General features: G+C 34.1%; 1 protein-coding gene across 1 annotated transcript in view; it reads right to left on the reverse strand.

The window, feature by feature from the left end:
- Positions 1–15,740, reverse strand: part of LOC126979125 (acetyl-coenzyme A synthetase) — a 40,435-nt gene extending 24,695 nt beyond the window's left edge. Inside the window, exon 1 of the mRNA XM_050828338.1 lies at positions 15,345–15,740. Coding sequence (XP_050684295.1) covers positions 15,345–15,646 — 302 coding nt within the window. The 5' untranslated portion in view covers positions 15,647–15,740. The remainder of the gene's footprint in view (positions 1–15,344) is intronic.
- Between the last annotated feature and the right edge of the window lie 2,690 nt (positions 15,741–18,430).

Below are 18,430 nucleotides of genomic sequence, written 5' to 3' on the forward strand. Positions count from 1 at the left end.
AAAAAACGGCTTTCCGTTTATAGGTTTAGATTTTCTTTAGATATTCTTTGGGTTTTTATGTCAAGGAAAGCTTACCTAAGTATATTTGCATCATCTAACAGCAAGTAATGACCATTTAACTATCGACGATAAATAATTATTGTCGGTCAAATACCAATTGTCAATCCGTTGATTGTTGTGTGTTGGAGAGGTATTTGACGGGTCAAAAAATTATCGCACAAGAGAGCTTACAAGACAAGTTAGGAGACGGGTCTCCTGCCCTCAATAAGAATAAGCAACGTTTCTAAGCAACAAACTATAACTAACTGAAAAAATTGGCAGTTGTAGAGACGACAAAAGTGAAAACTTTAAGTATTAAAATTTGAAATTCATAAACTTTAAAAAAATAAATAATTTCACTTATAAGATATACACAGCACTAATGTTGCACAATACGTCAGCTGTATAGCTACAGATATGCAGTATTTAACCATTTCGGTGACGCGAACTCACGAGTGTCTAACTATATATATATACATTTATATCTCTCTCTATTTTTAATTGTTTATTTATAGCATGCGGTAGTCATAAGCATGTGGGTGACGCGAACCCATTTTACTCCCGGTCGGTTAGCACCATAAACTAACAATATCCTAGTGTATTGTATAGAATGTCATTGAGTGTATTAGACAAAGAGTGCTAGAGATAAGATCATCTGTAACACAAACAGATTTTGATTGACAATGCGTAAAAAGTCACCCACACTTTATTTCTCCTATAAGCTCTTAAGCATTATGAATAGAAATCAAAATTGTTCACGCATTATCGGCCTGTCGCTAGCATACAAGTATATCACAATATTCACCAAAAAAGTTTTACTTCAAAAAGGACCTTAGTAACAATATTCATGGGTAGCCTCAGTATGTATGTGTATAGATGACTTAATAGAATCTTTCGGTCGTTGACGCTATCAAGATAACAATAGCTGTAGAAATCGTGATGTCATTCTTGAAGTCAAGTGCAATATACAACTGCGACAATTTTCGTATGCCCGATTTTCACTCTCGATGTTTATTTGAAATATATAATAATATTGACACACTTTTACACAAATTATCTTGCCCCAAACTAGGCATAGCCTGTACTATGGGTAAGAGACAACGATATATTAAATACAATATACTTACTTAAACATATACATATAAAAACATATAAACATCCATGACTCGGAAACAAACAACCATATTCATCATATAAATGATTGCACCTACCGGGATTCGAACCCGGTACCTCTAGCTTAGTAGTCAGGGTCACTAACCAATCGGTTGTGAAATATATATACTTTTTTTGCAAGCCGATTAATAGGTATACTCATCTACTCATTATAAACGTTCTTTTTGTGCACTTGTTCAAAATTTATTTATTTCTAGATAAATTAATTAATGATAATCTAATGAAAATGTACATTTTCAGAGTTCCGTACACGAAAGGTCAAGGTACAGAAACCCAAAATAGGGCGGAGTTGAACTTGACTTTCTATATATTCTAATTATAATCGCGGTCATACAATTATCTATTTTCAAGGATTGAGGATTTAGTTTAGGCATTAACCATAATTTTGAAAATGAAGTTAAGCGTAGGCTTTGAATTTTTTTTAATAGTAATTTAATTTAAATTTGTTCTTTAAGTGTAATTTTCTTTTTATTTGTGTAGAATATGTTTTAGATATATATATAATACGTTATTACTATTTAGCCGACAAACAACGTCTAACAATATTTTTTTAATTACTAATTTAATTTAAATTTGTTCTTATTTGTGTAGAAGTAATTGTAAAATATTTTTAAGATTTAGGTATAGAATTCGTTATTATTTTATAACAGACAAACAACGTCATAAAATTATTTTTCATCCATGTCTGATTGCCTGTAGAAACACAATTATCATTTTTTTAAGTATGTTTTAGTTATAGTGGTATGTATTATGTATGTTCTAGTTTCTGCAGGTAATCTTAAATAAATAAATATTATGAGTTATCTTTCCTTAAATTGTAATTGTATTGTCTACAATTGCGACTATACGCCGCTATACCACAGTATAAGCCCCGTGAGACGTCCCCGGCACGTCACAGTTGAGCCGGACAACTAAGTTTCAACCGCGACCGCGACACCCACACAAACATCACTAACTCATCCACACCATCTTCGCAGGTCAAGTTCAGCCAACCGCTGGCACACGGAACCCGGTCGATGGCCAGCGGTCCCGCTAATTAGAAAACAAGCAATTACACACTTTGATTGATGACCGACGAGAGAGTCCTCGTCCTGTAAAAAAATACCTCTGAACTGGAAAGATCAACCTCAATAAATTCAGTGGCACCCCTTTTCTAATAAAACTCCACTACAATTAAATATTCAGTAAATAGCCTGGTGCCAGTCGCTTCATTCTCAAGATGTTAATCATTTAGAAAAAAATAGGATTGTGTGGTGTTATGAAACCACGGTAAAAGTGAAACTTTTTTTCACATTATAGACATTTAACTACAAATTTTTGGAATAATATTCCATTAAGAGGATGATAATCGCTTTATATATATATACTATATCCCACATTCTAGCGCTCTACAAAGCGCAGGTCCGGCCACACATGGAGTATTGCTGTCATCTCTAGTCTGACGCACCCCAGTATCTGGTCGATCCATTTGACCGCGTGCAACGTAGAGCAGCTCGAACTGTCGGGGACTCAGTGCTTTGTGAACGGCTGGATCTCTTGGCGTTGCGTAGAGACTTCGCATCATTGTGTGTCTTCTACCGCATTTATCACGGGGAGTGTTCCGAAGAGCTGTTTAACCACAAGTTAGGATTTCATCCTCACCATCTGGATGTGTGGCGGACAAAGCTATGGAATGAACTTCCTTGTGCGGTGTTTCCGGGACAATACGACATGGGTACCTTCAAAAAAAGCGCGTACACCTTCCTTAAAGGCCGGCAACGCTCTTGTGATTCCTCTGGTGTTGCAAGAGAATGTGGGCGGCGGTGATCATTTAACACCAGGTGACCCGTACGCTCGTTTGTCCTCCTATTCCATAAAAAAAAATCAATCTTAATTTTATACTTGGAAAATTGGAATGATAATCGGAAATAATAAAAGTAGACTAAGTCTCCAACTAATATTGATGATGAAATTTGAATACTTTCAATTCTTTTTCATGTATATAGAGATATATAGTTTACATGACCCAGTGAGATATACACATACTTATTAAAAAACTGAAAACAATATTTTCTAATGGTCTAATACACTATTCAATAGTCTAATACACTACACGGTCAACTGCTGAGAACTATAGGTGCCTCCCGACCATCACGCGACATGCAACACACAGACGAAAACGTTTGAGACGATGTAATAAAAATTTCTTTTTAAAAGTAATTTATGCTCTAGCATATATATGTAGACTTTACAAGACGAATTTTGAATTTCGCATCCTTTTGTTAAAGCATATATTTCACGTAACGAAAGACTCATCATCATCATCATCATTTTAGCCGGAAGACGTCCATTTCCAAGATGATAGGTCCTGCACTACCCTTATCCAATGTATTAAAGCGATCTTGACCAGATACTCGGTCTATCTTGTGGGGAGCCTACGAACACTGCGTCTTCCGTTACGCGGTCGCCATAGTCCTTTCCATTCCCCTCTGAAAAACTATGACCTTTCTCATCAGGCCCATAATTAGCGACCACGTCTGCGTACCGAAAGTCATCACTGGCAACACAGACTGGTTGAAAACTTTCATCTTCAGACACATTGGTATTTGGGGACGAGGAGCTATTAGGGCGAATGCTGCCCATCCGAATTAGAATCGACAAGTAATCTATTTCGCGAAATTAGACCTACCTAAATGGATTGTCCCAGTACCTACGTACTCGTCAAAGTTTCGAGAGTACAGTTCCCAACTGTTAACGGGAATACGTGCGACATGATCATCGTTTTGACCATGAGATTCATTTTGAGACGAGCGATCGAGTATAAGGCTTAAGTCTTCCATGGAAGAATTAAAAAAAAGGGTATATAGCTCAAATAACCTTCTTCTGGAGCAGAAGGTTGGTATTAGATCGTATCGGCTGCATTGTCCCTTATTAATATACCATAGGACAAAATAGTGTAATTGAACTAGATAAAACTATAGAAATAAGTAAAAATGTAGTTTAGTAAATATTGCTACGAAACAATAATAACCTATTTTTAACTATTTATTTTATTACTCACCAAAACTTCACAAACAACCATTCAGTCATAATAAAATAATTTAACCATGAAGAATAAAATAATTACTTCCTAACCTCATTTATAATAATTGTATTCAATTAAATGTTACGTAAGCGTCAGCTACGACCACACACACACATACTAAGTTAACTGGCCTTTGTAACATTACCTATTATAATTTTCTTAAAATATTCACACGCATGTCAGCCAACCTGAATATTTCAAAATATATATTTAAACAGACAATAGCTGAACAACTTCTGTACCTTTTCATAGAAATAAAGAGCATGAATGTGTTGAGATTTAAAAAAAAAAAAAACAATTTCATAAATAATATCCACCCATTTAAGTCACGATAATTCTGTAACCATAAGGCGTAAAGACTTGAAATTTTGTGGAAAATTTCCTTTCGCCGAGTAGAGGTTAGCTGACAGAACAACATCTATCGGGTCAGCTATTATATAATAAAAGAAATTAAATATGGAATTTGAGTGCGGAGAGCAATAACAAAAGTACCTAGCGGCAGTCCGCGACTTGTTTTAAAACATTGGTTTTCTGGTATTCTATTTGCTTTATTTTGTCTTAAATAATTCATTGATTGCTTTTGTTCTTGCAGACACAATAAAAAAAGGATGCATATAATAGATCAGTGGCCGGCCGCATATATTTTATAAACGTGGTTGTCTAAATATTGAAATTGATTAACATTCACTAGTCTTTTTGTAAAGTACCGATCTAGGAATAACTGAAGTAGGCTGTGGAAATGGTCATCTTGGAAAAGGAAGGTGAGTGAAACAGTGATATAAAGAAGAAACCTGGTGGAGTCCTAGACTATACTTACATGCGTTGCCTCATGCCGATAAAATATGCTTTCAGTGATTTTACAAATTTGTGAAAACCAAATTATTAGATAACTTCACCAACGTTCCTAAGTTTTCTGTGAATTACGTCAAAAGCGGTGATTTTTTACTCATTTATCCAAATACTGTCTGACCACCATTGACGTATAATAAAGAACTGAACTCCCAATCGCATATCAAAAGGTTGTCTTCATTTTTTTATATCTGCCCACTAACATACCTATACATGGACAGAAGAATTATGTATTTAAATATATACATTCATCGTTTTTTCTCACTGCGAACATCACAAAACATTTTTTAAACACGTTTTTAACAGTACCTTCGGTTGCATGTATTATTGACATTATTTTACGAGTAATTCTTAAGCAAAGATGCATTCAAACAAACCTGACGACCTTGTCTTCAATATAAGGTAGGTAATACAAGATTCTTTTGTTTGACATATCTGTTTTTTTTAAATAAAATAACTATTATTGTATAAATTAGTTAGATCTTTACAAGAATTGCTCGTTTCATAGTGCATTGAAAGGCCAACACAAACAGATTTATCGTTTTTAGTAGGTATATACTATTAAGTGGAAACAGTGTAAAACAAACACAGTGGGGCCTTTATCTGCGGTCAAGTTCAATTTCTAATTCGGTTTTGGGAGTTAACGTGTCGACACGACAGCGCAATAATTGTAAAGCTGTGATATTTACGTTTTTTTTTGGTACTGCATTGTAAAGGGCAGGGCGTATCACTTGAAATAAGCTGAACGTCTAGTTCGTCTCTCGGTTTGTATTACAAAAAAAAAATACAGGTTTTTTATTCTGTTCTTTTTTTTATAAAACAACAGTTAAAACCGCTGAACCGGCCACAAAGGCCGGAAAAAATAACTAGGAAAATTAAAACAGGTCTGACGTTGGATATTTCTATGTTTTCTTACCGTTCGATTTGCGTCATGCTTGTGAACGGGCGCTTCTTGTGGTGGCTGGATGATGCTGTTACCAGAATCTCTGCTTTACGTTTTTCAAGTGAAATTTCTTTGCGCGCACGATGGTAAATTTTTTACGGATGAAACGCAATAAAGTGACTCAAGAATGTTTACAATAGAGGACGTTTTTGTCCAAGACCCCTTCTTGTGTTCGATTGTGATCGACCGAGAGAGAGTGATTTCTCACTATTTCGGGCGAACATAGCATGAAGCACATAGCGCCGCTAGTAAGTAGAACATCTTCCCTACTTTTCCAACCCCTATTTCTCCAGGTCACGCTATAACTTGAGAACGGCTTGACCTATTTCATTCATCTTTTTTTATGTTTTCTAATACTTCGAAATTAAAAATAAATATAAATTCGGGTTGCACTTCGGAAGTGGAAGAGTTTCTTGCCACTTCTTCTCATTATTAAGTAATACAATTAACTATTTACACATTTATGAGTCTCTCTAACTTTCGTGAATTTTTCTATTATTAACGCTCAATGGTAAATGTTAAAAGAAATGATAACTATTTACATTCATAAGTATCAATTCCTTGACCTACATAAATAAACTGATTTTAATTTGATTTTAAAAAGTTAAAAATGAAACCCTGATACTTGAGTTTTTTCACTCAGGATTTTTTTCAGAGCTGTCGTTGTACTTTTATCCTGTGTTACCGAGAAAGATAACTTGTTTTGGAATTCTTAAATCTGAGAAAGACCAGAGCTAATGCATACCAAAGAACTTATTATGTAACATTACGTTATTATTATTAAAAAAAACATTGTTAAAGAAACATTGATTACACATAAAAATTATGTTAATATTGAAAAATAATTATTTAAGTTTCATATTTATTTATTCAAACATAACAATATAATTATTTGATTGTTTGATATATTTATGTGTTGAGCAAGTATTAGAAATAATACGTACGTACGTATTAGGTACCACAACGACGCCTATTTCTACCGTGAAGCAGTAATGTGTAAGCATTATTGTGTTTCGGTCTGAAGGGCGCCGTAGCTAATGAATATCTGGGAAAATGCGACTCAACATCTTATGTCTCAAGGTGACGAGTGCAGTTGTAACGTCGCTCAGAATTTTTAGGTTTTTCAACAATCCTGAGCGGCACTGCATTCAAATTCAAATATTTTTATTCAAAATAGGATTTATAATCACTTTATGAACGTCAAAATCTACATTCGTCATACATCTACATTGTAATGGGCAGGGCGTATAAATTACCATCTGCTGAACGTCCTGCTTGTCTCGTCCCTTATTTTCATAAAAAATGCATCCTTAGGTCATATATACGATAATAACGACTGTTTTTTACGTCGAAAAGAATTGAATTAAGGACTAACCTCTATTTTGAGCAATTCACGCACACTAACACAAAATGTCATACGAATTGAGAGTGTAAGACGTAGCTTGTCACGCACACAAAAATAATTATCGTGGCCTGTTTCTATCGAATGTCTTACAGCAAGAAACTCAATTTAGACGCATAACTTATCTTTGTATTTATCATTATGTGTACTAGTTATAAAGACATTCACTACCTTCAACCAAGGGTAACTAATATTTTGTTATACTTAATATTATAAAGGTCGTCATGCCCGCTGTTCGGACAGTTAACAGACATACAGTTTACAGATGTAACATTTTATTATATCATATTTTCTCTCCTCATATTTTTGGTTGCACCAACTAGCTGACCCGAAAGATGCAGTTCTGTAAATACAAAAAAGTCAAGTCTAAACTCATTGGAAATGTGTAATCAATGTAAATGAGTTAAAAATGAAACAAAATAGTAGATTGTTAACCGAGGGTCGAAAGAATCAATTCCCGAGTTATTTAGACGCCCGAGCGCAGCGAGGTCGGCTACGAATAGGAATTGATACTTTTACCCGAGTTAAACACTCTACTTTTCATTTTGAATATGAGGAAAATAAAACTAGTTGTTTATATAAGCACAGATTAGTATCCCGCCAATTTATGTCGACTTTTTAAATTTCAAATATGGAACTTACCGCGTAATTGTTGCGGCTTATTCCGCTCAAAGAAGTTTGCGCTAAGTTCACACTGGCTGTTTAGAAAGTCACATGGCATTTCTTTTGATTAGTTTCTTTTACATAAAACTCTTCATAGCTAACAGCAGTTCTATTTTTGAAAGTTTATTCCGGCCCTTGGGTGGGATACAATTTGTATGAGTTTTTCCCTCTCTACGGAGGGAAGCAGCATTTTCCACCCAATAATCAGATCAAAACAACATTACTTTCCGAGTATGAGAAATGAAAAAGTATTTCTGAATGATTTTATGTTTTTATGTTTGTATTTATGATTATATGTAGTCTTAAGTTAATGATTGGTCTCCGCTGCGCTCCAACTAGATATCGCAGGCGTAGTTGCAAAGTGCGGCAACTTTTACTACGGCCAAATGGGCGTACTCAAGCCAGTCTCAAACAATGTGTGATGTTGACATGCCATATCTGCGCTCAATCTTCTGATCTCATATTTAAATAATAGAATTCAGAGGGTCGATGTGAATGTCAGGAGATCTCCTGGGACTCCTCTCGGTATGGGGGTACCACAAGGGTCTATTCTTGGACCGCTCCTCTTCCTAATTTATATAAATGATCACAGCTGTCATAGTATATCTAGACGTATAAATGATCTAAGGTAGACATATATAATACACACAATTCCACTTTACATTATTTTATTATATCTCAATGGGTTTAGATAGTGTTTTCAGTAAAAGCTCTTAGTAATTAAATTAAACAGTATTTTTACCGACACTTCCAACAAATATCGTTAATGTATATAAATATGTGTACAAAAACGTAACAAATTATATACAAAGACCTTCCTCGAGAACCACGCTATCCGTCGGTGAAATGCTGCAGTAGTTTTTGAATTTATCGCGAACAGACAGACAGACGCGGCGGAGGACGTTATTTTATAATATTTAGTGATGTGTTTCAATGTTCGTATCCTATTAGAATCGAAAGAGCATACGGCCAGGAACAGGATACGGGGTCGAGGTCAAGTTTGACAAGCGAATTATGAATAAATTCGTGAATCATTGTACGAACGACGCAGTTATTGAAATTTGTCAAGGATTTGCTATTTTCATGAGACATTTTGAAGTGAAAACTTCTGAAACCGCGTTGGGCTTCTATTCGCGTCACCGACATGCTCATGACTGGCGCACGCGATAAATAATTAATTAAAAAAAGGGGCTGCACTCCGGGAGTGCCGGCGGAAGTGTAAGCTTGAAAATTAACGTTGTGCATTTTGAACGTTTGAATATTTTGCAACGGTTAGAAACGAATTGTTTTATGTATAAAAGTACTAGCATTTGTGTGGTTAAAATATAATATATTCATTTATTGCGCTATTGTACACAAAAAAGACAATTTCTATGACATGAAATCTCTCAGAAAAATTAACTTTCATACATAGTTTCAACGGCTGTCTTACGAATTTTGGATCAGGTCGCGTGTCCTAACGTGAGTTTAACATTTATACATAGCCATCCCATGAAAAGTGTAAAAATAATATATAGAGATATATATTTTTTGGATGGGTGATATCTCTTGAGTTCGTGTCACCGAAATTCTTATAGAATTATATCTGTTGCTATACAGCTGACGTAATGTGTAACATAAGTGTATATCTGTGTATATCTTATAAGAGAAATTGAATGGATTTATTGAAAAGTTCAATGTGTATATTATACTGTGCATTGTTGAAATAGTGGCTTTGTTTGATTTTTATATTACTGAAAATAAGTTTTAAAAATAAATTGAAATTAATAATTTAATTGTTTTTCAACAAGAAATTTACTTTTATTTTAATACTAAAAGTTCTAAGTTTTCACTTATATCGGCAGTCTCTGCAACTGCAAATTCTTTTATTTTATAATAGACAATTTTGTTTTTTTTTTCATAAATGTGTTCTCGTACCTATCTGATAAACCAGTTTTATTGATTAGGTAATTTTAAAATAACGGTGTCTATCTTCTGCGTCGGTAGAGAAGGCTTCATGTGCATGTTCGATTCGCGTTTTACTCTAATTTCTAAAGAGAAAATATTGCGCTTTGATTTATTACGACTTCGGTTGTGATCTAAATCAACAGCTGCTAGGTAGGTTTTGAAAGAATTCAATAGATACTTGATGACGTAACACCATCTCGTGTCAGTTTATAAAAAAACTAGAGGCTTTTAGCGGTGTCCACCAATGATATTATAGTATTAAAAGAGGTAGATATGTCACTAGCGCGCCGAAACCAATCTCCTAAATTGAATCAATTGGTTCCTGTGGTCGTACTCGCTCTCTCGATACGAAAACGGTACACACGCGTTTGTTGTTGACAGAATTGCTTACAATTTGATATAGGTACAACATTAAAATGCCGTCTTGTGTTATGGGAAGATGCACTAATTACGAAAGTAAAAAAAAAACATAGAGTTACATACCACACTTAAGAAATCATGAATTATAACATTTTATTTGATTTCATTATTTATCTAACAAAATAAATATGTCGCCATGACAACAACGATCGCCGCCAAGCCGATCATAGATTAACGTACAGAAATGACAAAATATTGATGCTCTCTGTTGCGGGATGATCGAGGTAGAATATTTTAGGAAATGATGTAAAAAAGTCATTGTTGCAGTTAATGTAATGCGAAATGTAATAATTTTTAATAAACAAGTGCGTATATAGGTAGCTGAACTATCAAACTACTAAAACAAGTTTTAGGGTAGGTAGCGGATATAGACAGTGAGTGCTATTTGTTTACGTAGGAGTTTTTTCAGTAACACTGTCCCTTTCAGTATATCCCTTGCTAACTGCAGAAGAATCAATGTATCATTTTCTTCTTCTCCGATTACCTTATTGTAATAAACCCTCAACAAAAAGACATTTATAAATAATATAGGATACAAAAAATAATAATTGTAATCTTAAAACTTTTTGGGAGCCGTCGTTACGAGTAGTAAAATTGTAAAAATGGGACCCTTACTGTAGATAGAGACCTTTCGGTTTTGTTTTGGTGTCTGTATGTTTTTTATTATTTTATGTATAAATAATTGGTATCGTCAATGTGGCTATATATTACAATAAATATTAAATAATATTTTTATAAAATCAATGACACATTATCTACCTAAGTTCAATGCAGTTTTACTACTTTATAGCGTTTACTACATGAACTCATGAATGAATCGTAATTTAGGCATAAATCACAGTGAACGGTAAAAAATCATATCTGATGAATTAAATGTATTTTTTCTATACAAATACGAAGCAATTAGCAAATTAGAGTTATCTCTTTTTCGCTTGCGATAATTGCATTTACTATCCTTCTTTTTCGTGTAATCGTAATGGAGTGTGCTATTGCAATGTTAAATTATTCATGTGTGCGTTAGTGTATTATTTTCAAACAGACATTGTCCACTTGCTTATAAATTTTTCTCTTCATTTTCAAATATTGTTATTAATTTTATAAAGTTTTTAATTAATTTTCAATTAATTAAATTTAAATGTATAGGTAAAAATGTAACTATATATATTTTTATTTAATTTTATAAGTACCTAATTAGGTACAGTTGTAAGATAAGATAACCTATGTTTAATTACTCAACTTGTTATAGACTTTCAAATTAAAAATGTATTTAGAATGTGAATGTAACAAAAACAAGAGATTGGGAAAACAATGGTGCAAAATGGAGAAGGCCTTTAGGTACTCCACAAAGGGGAGTAACCCTCTGTAGGTCAGGGGCGTGCATTGGTTTTTTATCAAGGTAAGCACTGTGGATCTAACTAGTCCTAGTTGAGCTTTGGAATAAGCAAAAGATTTCTTACCGTAGGTATTTAGTATCTATCTAGCGTATGGAAAGATTTTATGGGTGTTCAATAGAAATCTGGTAATAAAATAACGGAAGCAAATTATACTAAATTTACTTTAACACAAGCGCTACATTTATTTAGCTTCTTAAGAGGTAGGAACTGCTTAAATGCCTATATGATATGCACGCCCCTGCTGTAGGTAAAGGCCTAGGTTAAATAAATCAAATTAATAAATACATCTTACATATAAAAAAAACAATAATCAGAATTGTCAATTAAATTTAATGTGAATAATAATAATAAAATATTAATTTAAAACTAATTAATAAATAGTAAAAGATAAGTAACATAGGTACAGCATGATCAGGAAAATTAATGCAAATGTTGTTTAATTTGCTTGTGAAAATAAATGTATATATTATGAAAATTGTAAAAAACTTCATGTAACAAATGGGAAATAATAAAAGGCTAATTTATTTATTTATTTAGAATAAGAGCTGCAAAAATACTATGCATACTTCTGGCATGACAATATGTAGCCTATATATTGTTTGTTACAACCGGTAGAATTCAGTATATTTTTTTGTTTTGCCTGGAGATACATCCAGACAAATCAAAAAAAATATATTCGAATGTATAGTTTTTGCTTTGTTACGATAATATATTTTGATCTACATTAAACATGACAATTACTCTTATAATTTCCCTGTAGGACATTGTACCACTGCAGAAACCATGAATAAAGGTGTGGTATGGACTTACTTACACAATGTTGCCAGTTCGACACGATAAATGTACCTTCACAAAATGCGTCCAAGTCCACCTTAAAGGCCTCTAATGTTGCCAGGCCTTTATATGCAGCGATGATCACATATTAAGAGGTAACCCGTCTAAGTTCGTTTAACCTCCTTTTGCATGCGGCCATTGACATGACATAAACAGATATGAGTCAAGTGCAATTGTATATGTTTCACCCTCAGTATACAAGGATCTTTATTGCTGTTAGCGATTCTTTTGAGCGAGTAATTTGTATGCGTGAATCGAAGCCGAGGACTGCAATACACCCAAGTTGAGGATTTGCAATGCTGAGTCACAAAAAAACATATATCTATAACCTTATCAAACAAATTATACAATAAATGCAGAGAATTTATTAAAGTATTTTTTATTTTAAACATATTTAGGTACACACTGTGATAAGTATACAAAGTAACTTGCCAGCAGGTACCGTTTCCCGTTTAATTAATAGAACAACAAGCAAATAATGAAGTAAACGAAACAATTTATAAGTTACTTTTATTCGGCGGTAACCGAATATTTTAAAAGATATTCAAAGGCATTCCGACACCTGTGATGAAAAATACACTGAAAAGGTTGCTCTCCTTGAACAGAGATGAGTAAAGAATTCTAACCAGGATAACGGATCACTGGAGAAGACTAAAAAAACAAGAACAAAACCTTGTACAACACAACCTAAGCAAAACTCAATCCACATCAAGAAAAAGTAGCGTTTAATAGAACTTGAACTTCCAAAGGCATTAGCCACTGCTAATTATATTACTATATACCTTTGCCCTAAAGTCATTTCAAACTTAAGGTTTACAGACAGGACATACAACAGATACTTAACTCCTTGGCTGATTCATTTCCACGGATCGGTCTCTGGATAAAATTGAACAAAACCAAGATGATGTTCAAAGAACAGACCCGTGTCGGTTCACGGAAGTTATTTAGTCGACATAGAGGCCAACAGAAGAATTCAGCTGGGCTTGGCTGCATTTGGGAAAATTCGTCGAATGTCCACTGAGTAACGGACAGGTTATTTATCATCAGGTGAACTTCTTGCTCCTCTCGTAACTTCCTACCATAAAAAAGCCTTCTGTCCCATACACCCCAATATCTGAAGACTAAAGTCTTCGCTTAGTGCGTACTCGTCGTGACATTTGGATTCGAGTCGCCCTAGTATAACTAGTTCACAAATTAAAAGTTGCTCAGCATTCTATGGAAAGGGTTATTCTTATGGGATCTAGAGTTTCTCTATGGAATCGAATAACAAATAATATTATCCAATAAATAAATAATAACTAATATAATTAGTATGGTAGCCCTTCATATAATATGTATAATCTGTATGTAGTATAACAATCCGCTAGACCACCTGGGGTTCTCCGGAAGACCAGCACCGATCATATCACCTGTGGGTATGCATTATGCTGAAGTGAACTCAAATTCTGCATATTAATATAAATTAATAAATAAGTCTTCTTGTATACTAGGTAACTGCAGAATAAATGATTTTTCTTTCTTTCTTTCAAATACATTTCCCATCGAATAAGAAACCTAAAGTGGTAGTCGTCTAGTCACACTTGCCGCAGAACAGAGAACCGCTGGGTCTAGTGTTGTTGAGTAGAGACTGCGACCCGAAAAACTAAGGCGGAGATCTATAGAGCGTACATAGAAACTTAACTTACGAAAAACTGTGTGTGTGATAAAACGCGAACTTGAATTTTGCATTGGGCTGTCTTAACTTAAGCTCACTATAATTTCAGCTGTTAAATGACTATAAAAACGAAATCAAAGATTGTGTAAAGCTGAAATACAATGAAATATTTATTTCACATTGGCATGAATGAAAATATATATGAACAAAATTCGAAGTACGATGAAGTATTTATTTCATGGTATTTCTACATCGAATGGGCCAGACTTACATAAAGTGATTTCGAAATACAATGTTAAATAAATATAATTTAATTTGAACAATTTCTTGGAAGTTTTGATGTTGTATATCTAAAATTCCCATTGCATACATTTTTAGAAGCAAATACCAAAAAAATTATTATGTACTTCAGTTATATAAAAAGTTACGTTGGTTTTAAGCAACGTATGCGAATAATAATAGATATAAAAATGTCACTGGTAGCATAAAACTGCTGTTAGCACGGATAAAACTAAAAAGTAATAATATAATGAAAAATAATATAGGCATACACCTAATGGCAACTATTTAAAATAAATCAATAACCTCTACGTCATTCTGAAAACTTTATACAAATACTTCTTGATGGGAATATAATTAATTATTTATAAGCTGCAACAAAATTAAAGTTAGTACTTAGTAGTAGTTACTAAATTAATTATATTATGTATCCCAAAAATTATATTATATAGATTGTAAGTTGTCTACGAGTCCAATTCTTAATTCATGTATAAATTATTGTAATGTTTGCTAAATTTGACCATTTTATTAACTAAAATGTAGGCATCTTATTGCATGGTCAATTAAGTGTAATACTTATAAGTGAACAAATGAGGAAAATCAATAATTTCGCGCGCCGTCTCTATACATTTTATTCGCCCAGCTGACTATCGATTGTTTTATTTGGATGACATAAGACTTACCAATAATAAGCGATTCTGTCTCCAAAGCCATCCCTTACTTTCCGATCTAATATATTGATAGTAATATTTGTTTTCGCTCCTTCCATCCATTTGACGAAAATGTCTCCTTTATTAATGTCAAAATTATATGATAAAAACTTCCCGGGCTCATGAGGCGTCATCCAGTAAAAATCTTTGGCTATTTCGGACCAGAATTCCTCAGGCTGCTCCAGTGATTTTTTGTGCATCTCTTTATATTTATTGAACGAAGAAAGCCGTGATTTCTCGACAACATGACTCGATGGGTGATAAACGCGCGACATATCGAAATGCGGATATCGGACAGTAAATATAACTTGTACCGTCCCAACGAAGTCACAGCACTAACTAAATGAATATCTTGCTCACATTCACGGCTTTACGTGCGCACTGGGGCGATTGCGTATTACTATCGAGTGAAATATAATAGAGGCGCGCATGCGCGATTCCTGGCGCGAAATTTGTAATTTGTATAAATAAATGTATAAATTAATAAAAGATTATATCTTTAAGAAAAGAATATTAAATTTGAATATTATTATTGGCTAACATTTATAATATGATAAATCATTTCGTTAAAATTAGTTAGTAAATTTTAAAATGGGTCAGTCAGCACATATTGCGGTGCAACATCTGCAGTGTTACATAAGTGACCCATATTTATAGATTTACTGCTGCATTTTCTATATTCTGCAAAATTCTATATTATTGGATGGTTATCCTTTGAAATTCAGCAGTAATTAATTCTAAAAAAAATGCGGAGTTCAATTCAAACAGGTTTCAAATTTAACGATTATTAATTAAAACCGGTTGTATTTACTCATTCATTCGGTGTTATTAACCGGTTAATTCCGCAAAAGTTTGGGACTGTGGTCAAATGGTGAATAAATACCACTAAATTGAAACATGGCTTTGTGAAATGAAGGTACCTAGGTGGAGAATGTTCCAAGCCGTTTTACTCAATGAAATCCTCTCCTATAGTGAAAATCCCTCCCATACTCCTTTAGTGATTACTAAACGTAGTCCAGCAAAACCGAATAAAATGTTCTATTATTTGTACCTACTTAAACGGTAACCAGTTCGATTTTTTTTTGGTTCTAAGACTTGCAGACAAAATATTAATTAGAAATTATATTTATACTTAGCTTATAGTACGTGCCATTAATTAAAAAAATTCTTAATATGTAATTATTAATGTCAATCATCTCAGTCAATTGAGTATGCTGTAGGTATATAACATGTCAACGTGAAGATCGCTCTTTGATTTAAGCTGAAGAAAGAAGCGTTATAATAAGATGGATTACAAATAGGTGGTCTTTGTTTTTTGTACAGATACTTTTAATATCTTACGAATTGAAAAACTTACAAATATTCTTCAGGCAGGGCTTTAGATGTCAACACAATATTCCGTCTGTGATTGAAATATATTTTGTTTTATAGGAAAGAGCGATCAAGACCCGGTGATTGATTGAGTGATACACCCCGCCCTGCGCCTTATAAGGCAGTGCCGCTCAGGATACTTAAAAACCCAAACTTCTGAGCTCCATCGAAATTGCGCTTGTCGTTTTAAGACATAAGATGTTAAGTCTTATATGCAAATAACTTTCGCTACTGCGGTCTTCAAAGCGAAACACAATCGGCAGAAAAAGATGCCGCTGATGCCCATCTAGGTGGCTTGATGTGCACAGAAGCCTCCCCTGGTCTATGTTGAGTTTGTGACTATCCTTACTTTCGCCTAACACTTAAGATTCTCCTCGCCAGGTCTTATATTTCGACCCTTGAAATGCTGATTGCACGATTCGACGTCAATTTGTAAATATTTAGTGCTCGTAATAAAAAAGCTCATTAGGTATGTAAATAATGAGCTCAAATAAATAATCCCCCGTTTAATTAATTATCTTTGGCATGGGAAGGTCTTTTGATAGGGTCAAGATCTAGCAAAATACCTACATTTTTCAGGTCAAGGCTCATGAGATAAACTCAGCATCCGAGTTGCACTGCCTCGCCTCGTGTTAACTTACCACTACATAAATTCGTAGAAATATGAGTATGACTGCACTACATTAGTTATAAATAATGTAAATATATATATAAATATATAAAATTTATAGAATTCTTCGCTCGTAACTCCACGCCCGCGTGGCGACTAAAATACACGTTGAATTATTTATTTCATAAACTAAATACAGTTTGCGCGCGAGTTGAATGCAGTCGGGGCTTGAGATAAAGAGCAGAAGCAACTCCCCCCGCCATCCGCAAGCCTCGCCTCGCGCGCCTACATTGTAGTGCTGTGTCGTCGTTGACAGTTATCGTACGTCAATCGTAAAGTTTTAGATTTTAATAATGACTGGTACGAGTAAATGAAAAAATATGTTTTAGAAATGTGTTGAAGAAAGACAGAACAAAAATATGAGATTAAATTATTAGGTTAAAATTATAAAATTAAAACATTGTTAAAATTTATCGACGCTCATGATTATGGTCATCAATTTTAATTAGGTCACAGCACTATCTGAACTGAACTCTGCATTCAACTCGCGCGTTATCTGTACTTAGTATTTAACACCTGCGACGCTACACATTGGCCCAGCATTGAAGAAACGCGTTCGGTAAGCGAAAATTCCCCGTTGGTCCCTTAGCTCACAGTACACGTATTAATGTTATGCAGAAACTATTTATTTGATATACCGAAACACACGTGTCGATCTAGTGCCAATTGCTAACATTCTTATCAGAAATTTGAAGACCACGCGATGTGCGATCGTTGACCACGCGACTTTCATTCGTTGACCACTAATATGGCTATGTCCGTTATTCACTTGCCAACAGATCCATAACTATGTGCGAAAATAGTTACGGAAACAAAGTGTGAATTTGTCTTTTCGAATATTGACGTTCGAAGGAGTAGGTATATTTTCTTGTCGTCTTACCGTTGTCGTTCCTCAATTCTCACCGCCGAATTCCACCTTCGCACGACACGCCACAAATAAGGATATTATTTCCACAATCTGGATGTATGGCGATCCTCCACAGTGCGCTTTTCAAGGAGCTTTCTTCCACGTACTACA

The sequence above is a fragment of the Leptidea sinapis genome, chromosome Z (assembly GCF_905404315.1).
Source record: "Leptidea sinapis chromosome Z, ilLepSina1.1, whole genome shotgun sequence".
Classification (NCBI taxonomy): Eukaryota; Metazoa; Arthropoda; class Insecta; order Lepidoptera; family Pieridae; genus Leptidea; species Leptidea sinapis.